Source organism: Antrostomus carolinensis, unplaced genomic scaffold (genome assembly GCF_000700745.2).
Source record: "Antrostomus carolinensis isolate BGI_N321 unplaced genomic scaffold, ASM70074v2 scaffold30133, whole genome shotgun sequence".
In the NCBI taxonomy this organism is placed as follows: domain Eukaryota; kingdom Metazoa; phylum Chordata; class Aves; order Caprimulgiformes; family Caprimulgidae; genus Antrostomus; species Antrostomus carolinensis.
Genome location: NW_010307829.1, coordinates 79,299 through 101,283, shown reverse-complemented (window position 1 = coordinate 101,283; position 21,985 = coordinate 79,299). Strand labels below are relative to the sequence as shown.

General features: G+C 39.1%; 1 protein-coding gene across 1 annotated transcript in view; it reads right to left on the bottom strand.

Annotated features, from left to right (window-relative positions):
* Positions 1–203: 203 nt before the first annotated feature.
* The window catches only part of MPPED2 (metallophosphoesterase domain containing 2), a 97,584-nt gene continuing 75,802 nt past the window's right edge, over positions 204–21,985 (bottom strand). Inside the window, exons 4-6 of the mRNA XM_010165589.1 lie at positions 6,190–6,305; positions 3,453–3,566; positions 204–322 (exon numbers count right to left, since the gene is read on the bottom strand). Coding sequence (XP_010163891.1) covers positions 204–322; positions 3,453–3,566; positions 6,190–6,305 — 349 coding nt within the window. The remainder of the gene's footprint in view (positions 323–3,452; positions 3,567–6,189; positions 6,306–21,985) is intronic.

The following is a 21,985-nucleotide window of genomic DNA, read 5'->3' as shown; positions in this document are numbered from 1 at the left end:
TTTTGTACCAGCAATTTAAAAAAAACAAACCAAAACAAAACAATAAAACCAACCCCAAACCCCAACCCAAAACAAAAAACCCCATGGTTCCCCCAAATTCTCACCCCCCCAATTTTGAAATAAACATGTAACAGAATGTAAGTTTTATAATTAGAAAATGGCAGTTTATAGACCTTCCCCAGTTCCAAATGTGCAGTAGTGCTTCATGATCCTTGAGGGGTTGGAAGGTCAAATATAATTGGAGGGTTGGTTGGTTGAAAGCTGACTGTACACGTTGAAGCATTGATGTAGGTTGTGTAACCGTCTGTCATAATGCCATAACCTGTAGGGAGAACATGTCACACTTACTATAATATAAACAAATGATACTGCCCATGGGCTGCTGCACTGAAGGCTTGTTGTGGGATCAATGCTTTGGAATAAAATTAAATTAATCCCTTCAAAATTCAAGTTTTTGAAAGCTGCCACAAAAGCATGATTGAAAAAAATACAATGCACTATATTTCAAATAAGAACTGATACTTTTGTTTTATGTACAAACTTTTTTCCCCCATGGAAAATCCTCTGTTGCAGCTGGATACAGCAGAAAGAGACAAAACCACGCATGTACTTTTCCTAATTACTTAATTAGCGAGCTGTAGTTTGCATGCCTGTAATGTCTGTCATAGGAAAAACATCATCAGGAGCAAAAGATTAGAAGTAACTTTGGTTTAGCCTACGAAGCCCCCACTCTGGGCAATGAACCATTTCCCCATGCTAGTCCTTTTACTCATCACAGGTCTGCCAAGCTGGTGCTCACACTGGCTTGTGAAATCTCAGAAACTCATTAGCAGGCTACAGATATACATACATACATACATATTTACTTTATGTACATTATCTACCAGCGAAATTCATGACTAAGGAAAGGAAATCTCCTGCTATAAGCACAACAGAGCACTGGAGGTCAGTGGATGACCCCTAGCTTAAACAGAAAATTGAGGTGAAGGTTAAATAGATGAATGCTTTTCATTACAAAGGGATCCTGATAACTCGTTCCCAAATAAAAAAGCAAGAAGTGGCAAATATTAATCACAGGTTTTTCAGCATGACAAGGACTTGACAGTAACACTATGGCATCAGGTTCAGGATGCTGCAGACTGTTCTCAACCTTCCAAACATCTGGCCAGCAGTGCTCTCGGACAGAGTGCGCCTGAGGGACCAGCAGCAATGCCGTTTCTCTGCTGGCCTCTCTCTTCTCTCCCACGTGCCACACAGGAAGGGGACATAACAGAGCATCGTGCATTCCAGTAATTTTGGGAAAGTGGAGCAAACTATAGTGACCCATCAATTGAGTCATACCTGAGCCTTCACTCAGCAAATGTGGTGTGAGAAAACAAATTATAACAAAAGCACAGAGATACTGAGAAGGCAGAAGCTCTCCTCTTACAGACAATTCTCTCAAGTATAAGGAGACAGGGGCTCCAGTTTCACCAGTGCAAAAGGTGAGAGAAAGCTTTGCCATTGTTTTCAGCTGACATCCACAGAAAGCTAACAAAGAAGCTAGGAAAAAATCTAGGAAGAATTTGTTACCACATGTACTTTTAAAAAAAAATAAAAATAAAAAAATCAGAGTTTTATGGAGGAAGAGAACTTCCCATCACTAACCCACAGGGGAAAAATGTTTTTCTTTTAAACCATTATGATACAGTACAGATCACCGCTGTCTGAAAGCTAAGATAAATACAGCTACCCACAGTGTCTATCAGAAAGAATAATCACTTCAGAATTGCTGCACTGTCCGCCTGTATTACTTTATTTATTTAGACTGGCAATTTTGATTTAGATCATCTCATGGTGGGAAAAACCTTGTTTGCAGTTGTTCTTGCTTATCAACCAGGAAAAAAAACCTGAAACACCGAAATGTGTGTATAGCTTCCATCAATTTAATGGAATGTGATGCATGTTCATCTCAGCTGGAGCTGGATGAGAATTAATTGCACTGTAAAATAATACTCTTGATACTTGGTTATTTCTTGCTGTACTGAAACAAGCCGTTCTTATATCTTCTGTATAAATACTAAACAGGATTTTAAGTTTTTTGTTAGTATTCTAAGAATACTAACTTGTATTCCAGTGTTCACTTTTAATATGTTCTACCATCTTTCCCATGAAATTAAAATGTAAGGTGTTGCACATGTTTCCTTGGTACTTTCTCATAATAATGATCTTGTACATTAAAATACCTTCCTCACCCATTACTTAACACTATTACAACTATAAGTTTCACCATCCGCTGTGCCCACAAAGGCTGTAGACCATTTACATGTTTTAGCTGTAAGTCCTGCTTATTCTTAATATGCAAGGATTAATATTTACATAAAACATCCAGTCTTTCCTGGGTGCATTAAGACTGCTGTTCATGCCATTATACTTAAGGTCATGTCAGTATTTCCATTATAAACTCTTTATTTACAGATACCAGGCATAAAACTCATTGTATGAAGTCATAAGGGCTTCAGAAAAACCAACAACACTAGTTGAGAAAGCTGCCCTTTTTTTATTTTTCTTTTATGAAGTCCTCCAAATCTTTAAGCCTATGGAGAACCTAATTAGAGTCAATGGAGAAACCTCCAGGGGCGACAATATAAAGCATTTAATGTGTAATTTTGAGTTCTAGGGTCACAAAGTCTTACACTCTCTCTCAGGCAGAACTCCTAGTGGTTGTCTCTCAGCCACATGAAAGCTACAAAATTGTATTAAATATTTAAGTATCTCCAAAATAGATTTAATCTCTCAGTCTCTTCCACTGCCACAAACTGAGTTTATTGTTTCTGATGCTTCACATCCTGCCTGATCTGGTACTGACAGTGGGGAAATATCTCTCCTAGAATATGAGACTGCTGGAAGGTAATATGCACAGTACAAACTGTATTAAAGGATGCTTTTAGAAATGTATGCAAAGTGAGTTCTGGCACTCTCGCCTCCTGATGTCTGACTCAAGATGCTCTCCTTTCTGCTTTTCCTTAAACGCTGAGGGAAGTGAGCTGAGACAGTAAGTTGTCTTCAATTTCTTTTTTCTCTTTTTTTCTTTTTTTTTTTTTCCCCTAGCACCTCTCTTGGCTCCTGTGCTTGGAATAATGGGGATAATTTTCATTTTGGCTTGCAAGTGTGGGGAATCTCGTCTGTTCCTCTAACAAAGTTTGCCAAAATTTGAATTGCTTTCAAATAACCTGTATAGAACAACCTTTGCACAGTGAAATATGTAGGTGGATAAATGTAGAACACATTCCTGAAAAAGTCTGTTTTAATTCTGGCATAAATTTACAAAGTGCTGTGCATGCAATCGCTCCCCTCAGTTCCCTCTCTACTTTAGTCCAATATGCCATTCTCCAGCCTTTGCAATGCACCATCGAAACGCGCTTCTTTGAAATCAGCCTGAGACCAAAGAGGGGAGTAGCACTGCTCCTTACCTTCATGAATCCCACCAAAGACATGGAGTTTGGGTCTTACTCGCCTCTGCACCGTGTTCAACAGTTCCACACAACCCACTCTTTGCAGCTCCTTTGGAACCCAGTCTCGAAAACCTAAAGGCAAAATGCAATCAATACTACTAATTTTCTCTATTCAGGTAAAGTTTCACGTAGTCTTTCAGGAAGTCATAATTCACAGAAGGTTGATTACATTATTTGTAGTCATAACCTCTCCATTAAAGCACACAATGGCTTTTAAGAAATGTTCCACTGTCACTTTGTCTTCCTGAAGATTTCCTCCCTCCATCTGCATTAATATTACTCTGGATGTGATTTAAAAAAACCCCAACACTATAGGTTTAAACTCATCTTCCAGCTTGAAGCCTTGCAACATTTATTCCCGGCACTGCTGCAGATTTTTCTTCCCTTTCTCCTGGCTCTTACAGCAGTCAGCTTCCCAAGACAACTGGATGGTTACTCCAGAAACAAAATATCTCAGGAAATTCAGCAGATCTACAACCCAATACCTCTGCCACCCCAAAGATTTAAAATACAGTCTCCCACAACTTCCAGAGGACCACAGCCTGCAAATGTCTGGTTACTTCTGAGTCCCTGGTCACCAACAACAAGCAATGCTGCAAAATAGCTTCCAACTGACCACACTGCAACTCGGTCCTACAGGTAATATGGAAAAATGCAAAAACTTGACATCATTTATTGGAGAAGTCCATTGTCTGGACTAGCACTGATAAGGATCAGCAGGGCAAGATGAACGAGCAGGAGTAAAAGGGAAATCAGGAGCCACATCCAACTGCAGCACTGTTTGACCGACTTTAAAGTAATTACACCCTGTGCCAAGTTTATCCCAGGCAGCAAAAACATGTTGTGACATGAAGTTGACAGAATTTTGGAGAGAACAAAGAGTCCAGTTACAGCTGTACCTCCCTTAATATTTACATATTTTAAAAAGCAATATTTTGTCAATATTATAACACAGGCTAAGACGTAGACCCCATCCTTGTACGCACAGTACTAGGACCTGGTCTGTGAAATTGAACTTCATTATACCCATCAGAACCAAAATTTAAGTACGCGTATTCAATTAAAGCACTCATTAGCGTCTGCAGCATCACAGTATTTCTATATGAACCCAATTCAAGGCAGATGGATTAGCAATCCATTTAAAATAGCACCCATGAAACACTATAAACATGCTTGTGGGGTTTTTTGCTTCTTTGGGAAAATAAAGAGATTAAAAGAGTGCTATTCAAAGCGTTGTTTTTCAATATCCGGTGCACTTCACTGTCAGTGGATGGTGTATCACTGCTTTATCAACACAGCACGTTGGCAGCTCTAGTAAGATTAAAGAGAATTTGCAGATCATCTTATAACAATCTCTAAGCAGTATTAAAAGAGTGTCTGTCTGACCAGTAATGTACTTACCACTCCTTTTATAGCCAAACACTTTCTGGACTTAATTGTGATACAAAACATAAGCATGCATTAATTCCTGGCTCCACTGTCACTGAGAAGCTCTAGGAGAGCACGAGCCAGCCTCATAGCACTTAAATGCTGTTTTATAATGTCACCTTGCAATTCTGGGAATGTTTTGGGTTTTTTTTTAAATTCACTACCATCCCAAAAGTCAGTGACTTCATGTTATCATGTGATTTCAAGAGCTTACTAAAACCTTGACAAAATCACAGTCTACTAACAATAGTGGTAATGAAGAAGGGGCTGACACACTTTCTTATCCTGATAAGCCATATTTATAAAAACAGAAGCTCAATTGTCATAAAACCAACTGAAACGTTTAAAAATGGTCCTAGACTGCTTGCCACATGGATCTTGAAGAAAAGCAGTAAATAATATGCAATACTATCTTGTGGGGCACAGGATAGGGAAAAATACTGGGAATTTTCATATGTGAAAACTAGAAAACATGTGGCTAAACTAAAAAAAAATTATAAAAGTATGGGCTTTTAAATATGCCAAAACTGAGTACTCCTGCCTCTGCTGAATTATCATCTGTGTCTCTTTTGAGACCATCAGAACTTAGTTTAGAACTTAGAATTAAAATGGGGATCAGCGAATTACTCACATTTACAAGGCACGCAAAATTTAACTAAATGAAAAACTTCAACTACTTAATGAAAAGACAAGGTATGCATTCAGGTACTTGTGCTCACCTGTCATTAGTTCAAGTAAGGAACAAGTATTTGAGAACATAATTTCATTCCTTCACAAATTTGCTATAAGCCAATTAATATCTTTAAAACTACTGTTACATACTGTTTACAAGGATATTATCAAGGAGAGTATGTGACTACATACTCCTGAGTTCTTGACTGTTCTAAAACCTTAAGGAAACATGTTATTGTAGTGGAAAAATGTTTTTTAAAGTTTCAGTCAATCTCTGAAAAATCATATGGGATTGGCAACTGTTTTGTCAGATGAAAACTGTTCTTAAATAAAATGTCAAACTATAATGGCTATGGAGTCAGATATTTGATCTTCCCCAGCTTGAGTTTAACAGAAAATTTAGATTTTTTATTAAGAAAACACCTGGAAGCTCAACAGATGTGCTAAGCCTAATCATCACTTTACACTTCTTCCACAAATTCATTGTTTTGAGTTAGGGTGCAATTACAGTATAGCTTATAGCATTATTAATTTTGCTTATTTTGAAAGTAAAATTCTCGTGCAAAAAATCACACACAGCTTCTGTTTTACTTACCAAGGGGAGGTCCATGTGTCATTAGTATATCAATTCCCTCAGGAATAAGGTTCCACTTGTCTAGCAAAGACTGACCTCTGGGTAGGTTAAAGCCCCATCCATTAAACCAGGGTGTCCTTTGGGGGAAAATAAAATGAACTGCATCAGTGTAAAATAAAAATATCTTCCCTTCTCCAGTTTTTCTGAATTAAAACCATTTCTGTGCTTCAGAGATTACTTCCAGACAGCCTTTTTGAAGGGTTTCAGATACATACATACACTAATCTATATGTTTTAATTTAGATTTATATCCTATGCTCTTTTCATACTTCAAGACTGTTCAGCTCTGGGGGCATTTATCCACAAGAGACAAAGGGAAAAAAAAGTTAAAGCTTTTTTTTGAAGTTTGGAGATGTTGAAACATAAGAACTCCTACCTCAAGTTACCTAGCAAAATAAACAAAATTCTCAGAAGTTTTTTGGAGACAATTTGTCACAGCACAAGACAACTGGTGAGTAACAGTTCAACAGGAAAGCTGTATGAGGCTGTGGCTATAAGCACCATCTGCACTATGGTATTTCACTAAACTCAAACTTGCCCCTTAGCACTGTTAATATCAGAACACTGTCAAATAACTTGGCCTTGAACTCTTGAGCCTCCTAGAGATCTTGATCACACAATGTTTAGCATCACAATGACTTTTTAAAGAGATCTTATAATTTAAAATGTATTTACTGTTTCTTAAGGAAAATTGAGATCCTTAGCCTCTTCCACCACAGCATAGCATTGTTCTGAGACACTGGTTTACCCATCAACCCAAGCACGTAGTGATGAAAAGTGGACCTTCTAGGAATACTTTTTCAATGTATATCTGCCAAATTAAATCATTTTGATGCAGGTCTATTATAATAAAGCCTTTCCATATCAGGTAGGTCCACATAGCAATTGTTCTGAAGAGATACTATAATATTTACACCTGTTACTAACAACTTCTTATACTGCTGTTAGTACTGTACTAATTTTAAGAGTTTTAATCCATGTGGTTTATTTCTAGAGCTCAGGCAACAGATTCAAACTGGGCTGCTTCATTTTCATACTCCTGTCCTAGCAATATATAGCCATTTGGGGCCATCTTTCTGCAAGTTCAAGTTACCCCTGCAGTCTTCTGTGCACTGCAGTTCTGAAAATAAAAAATAAAATTTGGGGAAAAAGAACCAAGCACAAACCAACCTTAAAGAAAAGTATACCTGTTAAAAAGAGAGAGTTCAGTAAGAGTCCTACATCATTTCATTATGTAATCTGCCTCCTGCACCCTCCAAATTATGCATTTTCCAAAGGAAAGAAACTGGGGGAAGGAAAGGTTTGAGTTTTATTTCTATCTTTTTTTTTTTTTTTAATCAAAGTATTTTGTTTTACAGAGACAAAAATTTGAACAATGTAGATTATACCCAGTTATATGTAAGGTTTGAATTCCTGACAATTGGCAGCATGGGAAAACAGTAGACGCTGCTAATATAGGAGCAAGAAGGTCACTGCTGCCTTAGTAACAACAGCCATATCCCATGTAGTCCTACTGAACTAACACACGACACGCACATAGGAACTCGTTCCACCTCGCAGACTTCCTGGATGCTGGATGAACACTAACAAAAGACGGGAAAATTAGATGTTTCATGTGAGCATGGGTTCCTTGTGTGCACAGCAACAAAACTTCACCTCTCACTGCGGGCTTACTCTGCACCCACTGGAACACTTCAGAGTTCATATGTTGTAAAATAAGGTCAGCATACCTCACAGGAGGTTTGTACGCAACTGAATTAAAACTAAAGCATTTGTCTTAGCTTTAACTAAAACAGCTAAATGTTTTTGCTTTTCTATCACTGACCTTTCTGAAACACATATCTAAATTTCCTTTCCTATAATGCTCCTAGGTTTTAACATATCAAGATTATCATAACCTTCAGGGCTGTAGTCAAAGGTTAAAATATGGTTTGGCTAAACATTCAGCTGCTTAAAAAAACAAACACACAGTGCATAGGTTGAACTTTTCACTGTCAATTAATGATTCTTTCCCCACTTGCATTTCTCCTGCAGATAATACTGTAGTTATTACACCATAGTTAAACCTGAAATGTGAAACCACATCTGTGATCTCTCTGGAGCTCTTTGGAGACTAGAGCCACAGAAAAAACCTGGATTTGTCTGCAGTTTTTTTATTTTATTTTCTTCTGAAGCACTGCGGGAGGAGGAGGGGAACCTGAGCTCCCATATATTCTTCACTCACCAGCCTCTGTAATTAGCTGTGACTAACAGGCACCACATGGGAATCCGCTTGTAAGAAAAGTTTCGAGAAACCTTCCCCATTTTGCAGCATGTGCACAAAAGAGATGGTCAAGTACTTCTTTAATATACTAAATATTTTCATATGAAATTAATATATTAGGGAGAAGAGAGGGCATGACTGGAAGAAGACCTGGATTACAGATTTAGGTTTCAGACATTTAAAACATGAACCTGTACTGCATATTCAATGAGAGGTCTACACCCGGACTAGGCAAACCCAGAGTTCCCAGTCCTTGTGTCCCCACGGCAGTTCAGGCCTCACCAGAAAGCCAAGAGGACAGAGGATGTGTGTTCAGAACAACACCAAGAAGAAAAACGGCTTTATGGTACAGATCCAGGTTTAGATGAGATCACAAGGAAGGTCATTCGATGTTTGCACTACGCTGTGTTGTGGCGCAGACAAAATGGAGTCGATGTACTGTGAATCCCGTGAGGGGACAGGTGAATAGCTGTTTACCCCCAGCAAACTTTAAACGTGTGCACTGTAGGTAGACAGCATCCTGTCGGGGGATATCAGTCAGGGATATTTCCCTCCTGTTAGTGCCTTTTTTTGCATACATAAATAGAGTCACACTCCACACCTATATAATTTAGAGGGAAAAAATTTTGCACATAGTTACGTGCCTTCTGCAACATCTTCTCAAGCTGATTACTTACTGGGAGAAATCACCTCACCTCTTAGAAGAATTGTCTATAATGAACTTTGGCTGCACCTACCTGTGCTAAGTTGCAATCAAGTGCAAATAATTAGCAAAGGCTGCTTAGTCATCAGTAACCATATTTAAGAACTGGCATATTTTTCTTTCCTATGAAGTTCCAAGTAAAAGATTTCATTTAACTCCTAAAAACGTTAACAGTATACTTCATTTTTAAGTACCCAACAAGAAAAAAAAGCAATCAGCTGTTGAATAATGCCACAAGGGAGGTGTAGACATAAAAACCCCAGGGATTAGTAATGAGAGATTACAAATGATTTTGTCATTTTACGTTTGACGGACCAGAACACTTCCTCATACCCGATGCACAGCATGACACAGGTCCCGCTTGCCCGGCATGACAGCCCACAATCCAGGAGAACCTAATTGAGCCTCTGCTCATCAGAACCATGCTGTACCTCACAGCATCCTTCACATGCCATCAAACCATCACAATAATTCTTGATCCCTGGCTCACCTGACAGCTCAGCCCTCCCCTGACTGCAAAGCTTCCTTATCATTTAGGGATAGCAGTTACGCTGGCACCAGATGTGACACAGGGAATATCCTCATGAAAGCCAGACACCTGGCCCAGCACTGCTCTCTTCAGCTCATTTCTACGCAGGAATCCCCACAGATCCCCTTCCACCTGGCATTTTGGAAGTTACATTTTCTGCAATTAAAAGAATGCTTATGCAGAAGGCTGCATATTATCTTCACATCTTGTGCTGCAAGAGACGCAGACATCACTTGACATAATACCAAGAAGGAGGGGATTGTAAGCTTCGCGACAAGACTCGGCCTCCCTTTGCAGTTGCTTTGGGAGAACCCCCAAAGGAGAGGCACAAATCCATCTGCTTTTAAAGGCAGAGCTGCTTCTTCAGCAGGTGATTGAATCTTCCTTCTCCCAGGTAATTTTGTATAGTTTAACTATTTTACTATTACACTAAAAAAGTGCATCATTATTTTATGATGCAAAATTACAAACACTCCTTGGTATGTACAACTCAGAAGCAACACCATCAGATGAGGAAAAAGGAGACACAAGGCCATGGCCAAGCTCATCCAGGTGATACAGGAATTTCAACTCCTTCAACTCCTTCTGGAACTTCAACATTTTTAAAGGATGGTATCTCCTACTACTTACTTTAACCTCTTCACTGGCTCATAAATTTAATTACCTGATCCCCAAAGTTCAACAACTCAAAAGGTAAATGTACAATGAGACCTTCTAGATTCAAGTTTTCCTTTTACCTCCACCAGTAAATCCATTTATTCCAATAGTTACTTCCAAACAGGATTAAAAAAAAATAAATTTTTTCTCTGGTTTTAATCCCCATGTATTAATTCATTTTTAAGGCTACCCACTCTTATAAGAAAGCTTCAACTTTATCCTTAATCCAATGAGTAAAGTGCACAGGAGGCAAAAATCTCAATCTATTTCCTTCCACAGGACAACAGCCAAGGGGGTGTCTAAAAGGCATCACAGCAGGAAGCACTTCTACACAACTAATAACAATAATGAAATGCTCTTTATTTTTGTCAGCATTGAAATTGGACACACAGACCTGACTCATGAGGTTCCATCAGCAGAACAAAAGGGACAGGACACTGATAGGCACTCCTAGACTTGTTCAGTTACAGGACTAGCCTACAAACATATTCCCAAAGTATCTATTAAAGCTGCAGCAGTGCAGCGGAGTAGCAGAGAACAAAGCGCAAAAGAGGGGAAAAAAACCAACAAACCAACAACCCAGAAAAAGAAAAAGTGGCCTTTGTGCACAGGAAAGCAAAGCCTTTCAATCCTCCTTCCTCTCTTTGCCCAGAACCCGCACACAAACATTTGTCAAGGCAGAGCTGGACACACGTGCCCATCTCCATTCAGTGAATGGACAGAACGTGCCTAGTGGGAACACACAAAAAGGGATTGTAGCATGGGGCGAGGGAGAGGAGGAAGGAGGGTGTGTCATCATGGAAACAAAAGGCTGAGCAGGGCAAATACACAAGGTATTAAGGAAGCACAGTTTATAAGATAAGAGCTTCTATAAAGGCTCTGAAACTTGCCTTCTGTGCTACAAAAGCAGTTTTTTGGTTAAGCTTTTTCTTATAATGAATATTCCAATGCTTTTTTCATAATGCAACAACAATCAGGAAATCTTGAAGGCTAAACCATTTCCTAAACGTGATCATTATACGCAACATGCTACCAGTAAAGGCACTCACTGTCTGGTGGCTCAAGCTGTATTTCATTCCCACTAGCATTTACCTGCTGTGCCTCAGTGTCCCATTTACAAAGTGAGGACAATGATACACAGCCACCGAGTCTGGTTCCTTGGGATTGTGCTTACCCTGCATCTTTAAACAGCTGAAGCTCTCATGAAAGTGGGTTACTAGTACCGTGATTATGTTAGCCATGGTACTGTACATATCTCCTTATTACTGATCTGCACAGAAGTCAGGAAGTCTCTAAAACATAGTTTTGCTATTTTTATAATGTTACAAAAATCTGAGGCCTCAACAGCTGCTGGTATTTTTTTCCCCTCCCCGAGGTTTCTTTTTCTCTTTCAACTTACTGACTACAACCTCTAAACACTTGCTGGTTGCCAAAATGGTAAAATATTTGAGAAAGAAAACCCCTCTCCTCCAGCATATTAGGAGGGAAACAATCCACACGGTGCCTTTTCTCTACGAAGCAGCCTCCACAATGAAAAGTTGCAGAACCACCTCATCAGCACAAGCTGGTGTGACCTGGTATACTCCTTGCACCAAGCTGTTCTCTATTTTTACTTTAGATTGTACAAACTGGTCAATGGAGGTTTTAGCCTCGACTCCTGTCAGATAGAGATCTGTGTTGGATCTGTCAGAGGTATGAAAGAAAATGCTAGGACCATTCCATCGATGTGCTGATCTGGACCAGATTATCACCTAAAACAGACAGATGTAATTGCAACTTTAGCCATCCTTATGGCTGGAAAATGGCAGGTGAAAAGAATTCCCTCATGAATCTTGTAGTTCCTCCCTCTCCCATGCTCTGTGCATCTCTGCCTTTGCTGCTTCCAGGCTGCCCCAACTTCTATTGACAGGTAACTGAGCTCTGGTCCCCAAATCTAAAGCCTCTGTGGTTACCTTTCAGTGTTTGGTTTTTCTGATGGCCCATACCAACCACTGGCATCTTCTATCCTGTCTTGAATGGTTAATGATGCATTATGGAGAAGGAACATAAAACATCTGCTGAGTTCACGTGTTTCGTGTAACACGTAATCCATTTGGGATTGGACAGCAGGATGCAGAGCACAGAGCTCCCTACGACAGGGAGAAAGAATATACAACGAAGTAGAGGAGGGGATGACACCAGGAAGTCAATGGATACTGGAAAAGGGAGGAAGGGAGTAGATGAATTTTTAAAGTTTATGACTCAGACAACTTTTGCTTAAGTATCTGAATTGCTCATCAAAGAGGAAATTTCCTCCAAATCTTCTGAGGTTTTCCAATCCCTAACTGTATTGCAATTATTTTATTTAGGGCTTTGCTTAATGAGATCTGGGAGATATTTTAATATATATATAAAAAAAAAAAAAGGAAAAAAATTAAAACTTGACTCAAGGGCTAATTTCATTCTACTTTTAAAAAGAACAGAATTACAAAGGCCTACTAATCGAAGCAAGTATTGGACCTTGCCTATTTCTGTGCTGCATATGGTTGAGGATGGCTTGAAGGATAGACCTGGTCTAAACTAGCCCCAGTCAAGGCTGGGGTTATACATTAAGTAAACTGCATTTCCCTGCACTTGGATGGGAGCACTGTGGCAGCAGCTCATGCTTATAAAGCATCACACAGGACTGATCTGCAGAACCGCTTCTTGCTCGAGTGGGCTCGTTCTCCCTTTCATTCCCATACTGCATCCTTGTGCAGGGCACATGAACATTTTAAGTGTCAAAGGATGCTGCAGTATTGAAAAAACAAAAAGAAAAAAAGCAGCTGGCTGAAACTTTGATTTAATTTTGCTCAACAACTCTGCATGTTATAGAATGATGTTTGGGTGCTTGGTTTCTTCTAGTAAACAAGATTGTAATACGTTAGTTGTATTACATCTTAATTAATTTTCTACATGCCTCTTGTTATCCATGCAGGAAACGTAAATTGACAAAGCTTCCACCCTAGGTAGATCTGGAAGAGGGTTTTACTAGTAGCCCTGTTTCTGCAGTGACAACACAAATTAAAGTAGAGCAAAAATAAAAGGGAAATAAAGACTGCTCCCCCAACACACATTTATTTGTGCATATTTTTGATCCAGCAGAGTAGTGCATGTGTTTGACATGTAAAAAAGCAAAATCTATATAAGTGTAATTACATCCAGTAGCTTCTATTCAATATTTTATGTATTTATAAAAGTAGCATTTGGAAAATACTAGCTGAAAGATGGCTGTCTTTAAAACAAGCAAGTTACGTTTCATTAAATTGTGAGACAAATGTTGCCAGATATAAGTTAATATAACAAATAGAACACTTGAAAGAAGTTATCCCTGCCTGCCCTGTTGGTGAATTTGGTTCTTGCTCCTAAGTAACAGCCTCCAGAAATATCATATTTTTGCACACTACTTAAAACAGAATTCTTTAGCATCGCTAGAGTCTCTAGTTCCTCCAAAAGGCTACGATCATCAGTGAACATGACTGCTTATTCATTAATAAATGTTGAAGCCACAAACCAGAGGAATTCCAGACATGTATTTTTATGAGTGTTCCAGCACTTTTACCTAACTTTACATCTGCACCCCATACTGCTCTTAATATATGTAACTTAATGACACCAACATGAAAGGTGAGTCTTCTTCCCCCAGAGGAAGGAAGACTCCCCAAGAGCTGCTGAGCCGATGCACCAGTTCATTGCTGCCCAGAGGGGCCATGGCCCCCTTATACACCCATCATCAGTCCCTGCACCAGCTCCAGTTCTTCCAGGCCTTTGTTCCTTGTGCCCTTATATTCTGGATGTCTGGGTTACCCTTGCTTTTCCTGATCTGATTTCCAGAGCTAACAAAACAGTTTGTTGTTTCTGAAAAGTAACAAACAACCAAAAAACCCCACTAAGCACAAATCTGCATCACAATCACAGGAACTCAAAGGCTTTCAAAAACTCTTTTCCAGTACCTTACAAATAGTAATTAATTTTGCCTCAGAACAGTCTAGATAGAGCCCTGTTTTATGGAGGTACTGTGTAGAATTAGGTTGACTCCACTAAGAAGAAATTTTCCAGAATATATTCCTAAGAGATTTGCTTAAAGTGAATCCGATGGTAGACACAAAATGCCACCCTCCATGATTTTCACTATTAGTCTTTAACAATAAGTCAATTATTCTTATCTACTCCAATGATTTAAAACCAGACACTGAGATTGCTTATTGCCAGATGGTGCTGTTTATCTATAAATACTTCCACTATTTTTATTTATGTTTTGCTCAAATGCTGTTTAGCATTCTTCAAGAAGCAATTGAAACTTTCCAGAATGCCTGGTAGGAAAACCAAACAAGGTTCACATGTATTAGTTTTCCATGCAACACACAGTCCACAATATTTAATTGTAGGAACTCGTAACATCATCATCTGAAAATTTACAGAAAAGAATGGAAACATTTGTAAGTAGGCTACAGGATGCTCCCAGCATTTCTTGTTTGTTTGAAATCTGCGCTACCTTCCTTTTCAGCTTATTCTTGAAGCTGGATGTCCTTCACTAACCACACGACAACAGCCAAAACAATCAGAGTTTCCAGTGACACAAGACATGCTTATTTGGCATTTAGGTAGGGTATAAAATATCACGGCTGGACTTTAAGCATTAGTACCAGTTTAGTGTTTAATTAAAAGTTTTAGGAAATGGTAATTTATTTAAAAGATATGTAAATTGGTGTTGGAGTTTTGTTTGTTTATTTTGGTTTGGGTTGGTGTTTTGTTTTGTTTTTTTTCATTTATTACAGCCTTTGCTTTGTGCAGAAACTTAACATCTGGCCTACACAAAATTTCACCTTTATTGAAAACTCTGATCCTAATTTGGAGTCTGCAGGAAAGGAAAGTTAGCAACTCCTGTCTGATCTTCATCCAAAAGCATTGCTACTTAATTTGTCAAATTCTGTCAACTAAGAAACTAAAAAAAAAAAGTCATCTGGGGAGAGGGGTGATTATAGATCTCTAAATGCATATCACACCTCCTTCTCAGCTCAGGCAACCTCAGGAGACTTGTATGCAAACAAAGTTCACACCTATAAAAATCCTATACCCGGTATTACATGCATACAACATGTGCATGTGTGTATATATAATGTATTTTTATACATATATATATATATCTATCTCCTGTTGCTCTGCCTGTAAGGAGGAGTCCAACAAATAACTTGAAGAGATGGTGCCACACACTCCCAAACGAATGAAAACTCCAATGGCTGTAGCACTCAAGCGTGACCCCGGTAATATAAGCCAACATTTTCAGGTTATTACCTGGAGGAGTTATCTTATGTATGAGCCAATTTAGCAAATCAATTAAAGTAATGCAGTTACTTGATCAACAGATGAACACAAAGGAAAAAAAATTACAAGAGACTGAGGGGAAAAAAAAAGATATTAGGGTCATAAAAGAAGCAGAAGCTGCTTAAAAGACGACAGAAAGCATTCGGCATCACAGAGGTAAAGGGAGCATTATTTTAATTGAAAAGGATCTGTTTAAGCGTGGGTCACTCGCTTTTGTTGGCTTCAAGGTCATTAAACAAGGAGCTCAGACTCCATGTGGGGCAATTTACACAACATTTAATTTTTGACTCACCCACCTCCATGTTGTCCCTTCAAAGAGGTTTATGGGAGATGCAGATTTCCACAGACTGAATGAGAGTTATTTTGACTCTTCAGGTGGGAAAAAATCTAACATGAAAACTTTAAATTAAAAACCAACGTAGTAGAATTTTTACCTCGGTATCAGTGACTACACCTGATCAACAAAATGCTATTCATGCTCTTTCCAGTTCTTGCTGATGGAGAGAGGATTTTGACCCCCACATCTTTCCAAGGCAACACACAACACCTAATTTCTCTCAAGATGTTGTTAATAGAACATAATTAAGTGCAAGCAAGCAGCAGCAAAAACAAAGAGGTAGGGGAGATGTATTTCTCATCAACTACAAGTCAAAACTCCAGGTTTTATGAAAATTACAATGTAGTTCCAAAACCACTGTGTGCCAGCTGACCAAACTGCTTCTCCTGGAACCACAAAGCACCATTCCAGTCAGGGGCACAGTCCATTGTGCAAGGTCCTGGCACGATCAGATGTTTCTGGTGCTGTGAATGCCATGCTATAGGTTCACAATTATATATTCATCCCTTGGGATCATATCCACTTGTATTTTTAAAAAATACATTTCCAAAGAAAAGTTGTGAGCTCATATTCCAAGTTCTCACCTGAAGAAAATTTTTTACTGATGAGTTACAAGCCTATGAACTGGTGGTTTATAATAGAAAGGCAGTCTGACATTTGAATAGAGTGGCTCTAGAATAATGGCTTTACATTAGTATTTTATGGGAGGCTGAATAACCACAGAGTTAACATACTGTATTTTCTGGCAATAAAAAAATCTGTTGAAAACAAAAGGTCATTTTATTTGATAATGTAAACGAATGAGATTTGTATTGTATGGTCAAGAGAGTAAAGGAAAGATTAATTCTTAGAGTCAATATATCAGGATAGCTAGGATTGGTTTGGTTTTAATTCTTTAACCATGTTGTAAAGCCTGCAGTTCACAGCCCACAGCCATATATTGCTGTATACTGTAGGTTTAATACAGGCCCTGGACTTCAGTCTGATCTGATAAAAATCTGAAACTTGCAGTAGGCCATTATGTGGGCAAACTATTCATTTTATATTCACCTCCTTGTCATGTCAGTGCAGAGGTCATCTAAAGAGGGGGCCTAATTAATCAAACTGTCAGAGCCAATGAGGAGGAGCATGTTAATAGGACTTTTATTTCACCCAGGAAAGCAATGGTCTGACAGGAACCAGAAAATATGGCCTTGATGTTGCTGTTTATTAGCGACGCTGAGATCAGTGGTAATAGGTGCCAAGCAGCCTATGTTTGATAAAGCGCTGAAAGTCAAGAACCTGCACCGAGTAGAAATTAGACTGACAAGAGGCAAGAATCTCAGCATATTGATAACTGCCCGAGAGCAGGTACATTTTGGATGTGATCACAAAACCAGAACCTGCACAGGACACGTTCTTGTTTCTTCAAAAGTGAAGGGAAAAAACTCCACCAACCTGCAAAAAAAAAAAAAACCCACACCAAAAAAGCCCAGCTATTTTCCTGCACTTAAAGGTAAGGCTTTGCAATATTTAAGTCTTACTTGGCATATATAAGCAAACACAGCAGCACTAGCAGAGAGATGCCCTAAATTTGGCACAAAAGTGCTGAACTTAAAGGATTGCCTGGATGGGATCCTATGATGGTGTAAGGCCAGCACATTGGTATGGACCTACATCTCTGTTATCCTTTGAGAGAACTGGCAGGATTGTAAATGGTCTCGGACTGACACTAAAACCAACCCAGATCAATGCAGGGGCTGCACCAGGTGAAGGGAGTGTGGCACAGGGTGCAGTTCAGTTTGTGCACCTCTTGCCTGTGTTAGACAAGGCACCCAACAAGTTAAACCCTGGCCCCACAAAATACAACGATAATGCTAAAATAAATGCGGTGCATTTCTTACCCAAAGCCTTTCCTCAAAATTGATGTTCTTAACACTAAGTGCATACCCATAGTAAAGAAGAAAACAAGCACATCTAAAAGGGAATGAGTGGGAGATAAAAGAGATGCTCACAGTTTTTCAAGGGCACTGGACTCATTTTAGCAGCAGCCACAGCATTTGCTGTGTGGGTGATATATGTAAAATTTTAAATTAATTATTTTAGTAATGCACCCCTACGTGATTTCTCAGTCTGCAATGTATTTTATACTTCAGGCCATGGTAAGCTTTATAATTAACTGCTTTCTGAAACCATTTTAATTAATTTTTTTCCCCCAACACCATTATTTCCAAATGAATAGAGAGCTAACATTAAATAGCCACCTAAATAGAGAGCTGCAGGAATCTACTCTTGCAGGATAAAGCACTCAGAATCAGCCCCCTAGCAATGCCCTCAGAGAGGTTTAGGCAGAGAATGTAGCAGCCAAAAGGAAATGCACTGCCAAAGGGGAACCTCAGACACTGACAGCGCATGCAAGCCCCTGGCTAAGTCAAAATCTTTCTTGGTGGAAGAAGAAAGCTGCTGTGTTCGTGGTTGCTGCCATGGATCCAAATATCCTCATCCTGAATAATTCATTTTTTTTCCCTTCCCTGAGAATACACCATTGTCCAGATCTTCCTCTTCAAGCCAGCAATACTAAAACTGGGATCCAACGATGCAGACCTGAGTGCTGTGCCTCTCACTCGGGTGAGTCAGTGTCCCAGGCAGCCGCCCTCTACCCCGGGGCTCGCAGCAGGCTGTCGGAAAGGCAGGAGCCCAGGACAGTCCTGGTCCCGACTTCCGCGCTGTGGACAGCTGTCCCTCGCGAGTGGACTAGTACAATTCGCTCTGCAAAGACTAGAGAAAGATGCTCCCAGTAAGATATTTTTCTCTGGCAGCAAAACCACTTGGAAAACCTCCTGCCCCTCTCCTGAGCCATCCCTGCTCCTCCATGCCACAGGCACCGCTCCCTTCTGGTGGTACTGCTGAGACTGAGGTGGGGTCACTGACCCCAGTCTCTTTTTAAAAAAAAAATGGAAGATCTTTTGAGTTATTTGGTTTTACAGGGTTCAAATCCACAACAAATACAGGACTGGAGAACAGTAGCACTCAGCTCAGGACTCATGGCAAGAACCGCTCCTCTGATAGCAAATCTCGCTTAAAGCTTTACCATCAAACTACGGCTTTAAAGTTAACAATTCAACCCTACTGTAAAAGAAACATATGAAGAATAATTAAGACATTCCTCCCTTCCTAATCTTCTGCTGTTTACAATGTCCTTTTGAATGGTTAAAATGATATTTATTGCCCCTTACAGTTTCATAACTTCCTAATTTAAACAACATACGGCACGCCCCCTATACTTCACAGAAAATATGTCAGATTGAAAATAAATGCAGAAAGCTAAAATGTGGTCCAAGTGATTACCTTTTGGAGCTTTAAATGGCTGTTTTCACAGCCACAAGAAAAAGAAATGTTGGTGGGTAAAATCTTAATAATGGCTACAAGCCTCATTTTTACATTTCTCAGTGGCAGCAGTGTTAAAACATGTCTTAAAGTCAGTTCAGCATATGAAGTAGCACAAAAATTTGGAACTATGTTAAGTAAGTATCATTCTAAAATGTATTGAAGAGGGTTTTTCTGCCACTGATAATGTATTACTCAGCCATTAACATCGCACTTCATTAGTGTTAGCATTTTATTACCTGGACTGTACTATTAGTTTATTGGAGGGAGGTTTGAATTTATCATAACGCCACACCTTCATTTACTATCTTTGTGTAGTCAGAGTATGACCAAGCAACTATTTCTTCAAAGGCTTTGTCAAAGTGTATTCTTTAAATTGCTTGCCTAACTTCATGGAGATATTGCTCTTATTTTGAAACAAAAGAAAATCTGCACGTTAATCCCAATGACATTGCTTTAGGAACCTTATTTACAGTATGATTAAAAAAAACGGTCCTTTCTTACAGCCTCATTAAATCTAAGCCTCATTTAACTACTAGGACATTTTTACAATGGGTTTACTGACATACTATGATAAATGTCTGTATAACATCCTTCAACAATAGCCCGACTATAGCCATAACCACAATGTGTATAAACACTGCATCAGTTCTAACAATGCACTGTCCTGAATAGTAGGAAGTGAAGTAACACTAAACACATTTTTACTAACCCCCACATCTCCAAACCTGCATTTTGCATTAGTTTTTCTCATTGGTTTCTCTTTCGGTTTGGGGGGCTGCTTTATTTTGTCTTCCCAGTGGGAAAAGAAACATTCTCCTTAAAATTATGAGAATTAAGTCGCTAAACTTTTTAAATATTACAGGATCCCTTTGAAATTTTGACCTAGGCAAAGAGGTTTCCTGAAATTTGATTCTTCAGAGATAAAAGGGTTGGCAGCAGGATGAAAGCAGCCCTACCCTTTTTTCCATGTCAGAGAAATGAATGGAATGGCTTATGAATACATGTAACTCACCCATTCAGGAGCCACGCTGGTGCCTATTTGTCCTGAAATATCAGTGTTAGGTTACTGTGCAAAGCAAAATAACTGTTGGCCAGCATGAACTCGATCCACAAGCACAACGAGGGCCAGAACAAGGCTTTGAGAGACTTAAACTTTTCAAACTTCAAGGTAATGCAAGGAATTAAAAGACACTTCTGTGGGAATCATGCTTTCAAAACACCTTTATAAACGGTTAGCCATTGCAACTTAGTCTTGCAAGGAAGAGAGATCAGGAGTACCAGAATTGTACAACAAACTAAAACTGAACAGGCTCAACTGCCTTCCTGTTCACGGCTGGCCTCTGATTTAATTTCACATCAAATGATATCGCAAAGCTGGACGTGGTAAACCTACAGTATTTTCACTGGAGACTAGGGTCTGACATTCTGTCTAAATGAAATTTCCCAGTTGTCCCAAACACTTTTTATCTTATTTCCATGCTAGCAGTTTGGAATGTCACTATGTATTGCCACAATGACAGATGAACAAAGGCACAAGAAAGCAAGAGAGCTAGTTTCTCAAAAAAACCATGCTTGCCAAATGAGAAAATTTACTTTTGCCCCCAGCTCCTGGTCCACTCCCAGGTATTAATGGTAACGGTCAAGCTCTGCAACATGACTTCATGCAGGCTGAAATACAGAACACGGGTTAAGAAAACTTTGTATGCATCTATGTATGTATATACATAATGTGTTACTAAAAAACATCACTAAGGGCCAAATCTTTTAAGTATTTTTTTACTTTGCTACCACAGGTTATGTCACTAACATTAGTGAGAGACTGACAGCAATAAAGCCCCTGCAATGTAGAATATTGAGCCACGTGGCCATAATACATACTTTATGTAGATTAATACACTGAAGCTCGGACTGTACTGATAAAAAAATAAAGAAAACATCCTTCAGAAAACTTTAGCATAAGAGATGATGCCTCCTGCTCACTGGCATTTCAGATTCTGCAAAGACTTCCTTTCAGTGACAGTGGGGAGATGATCATGGTAACGTTGATCATTACCCTAACTTAAGTGAGTGTTTGCATTAACTACAATTAATTGTTCTAAGACAACTTCAAGATCAAACTCTGAACTTGCTTTTCTCTTTTTTGAATCTCTTTTTCTTGATGTAATGAAATAATAATCTTCTGCCTTTAAAAGGCAACTTATTTATATAGGCTTGCCTAGTCATAGAGCTGGTACCCACTAGAAGAAAAATAGATGGGTTTATATCACCAATTAACACCTAAATACTGCTTACTCCCTCTCTTGCATTTGAGTAACTGCTCACTCTGAATAACACTCCTGTTTACCTCACCTCAATGAGACATGAAGACTCATGGCAATGACTCTTTCTGAGCAATGCTAAGAAAGGAACAGTGAGCATTTGTATGCAGCAACCTCCATCTAGAAACATCCAGCACCCGTACCAATGTGTGTGAAATGCTGGTCTCATTGAAGTCAATGTTCAAAATTTTACCCATGATTTATTTTTCAATAAGTCATCTCTTGCTGCTCTGCTCTT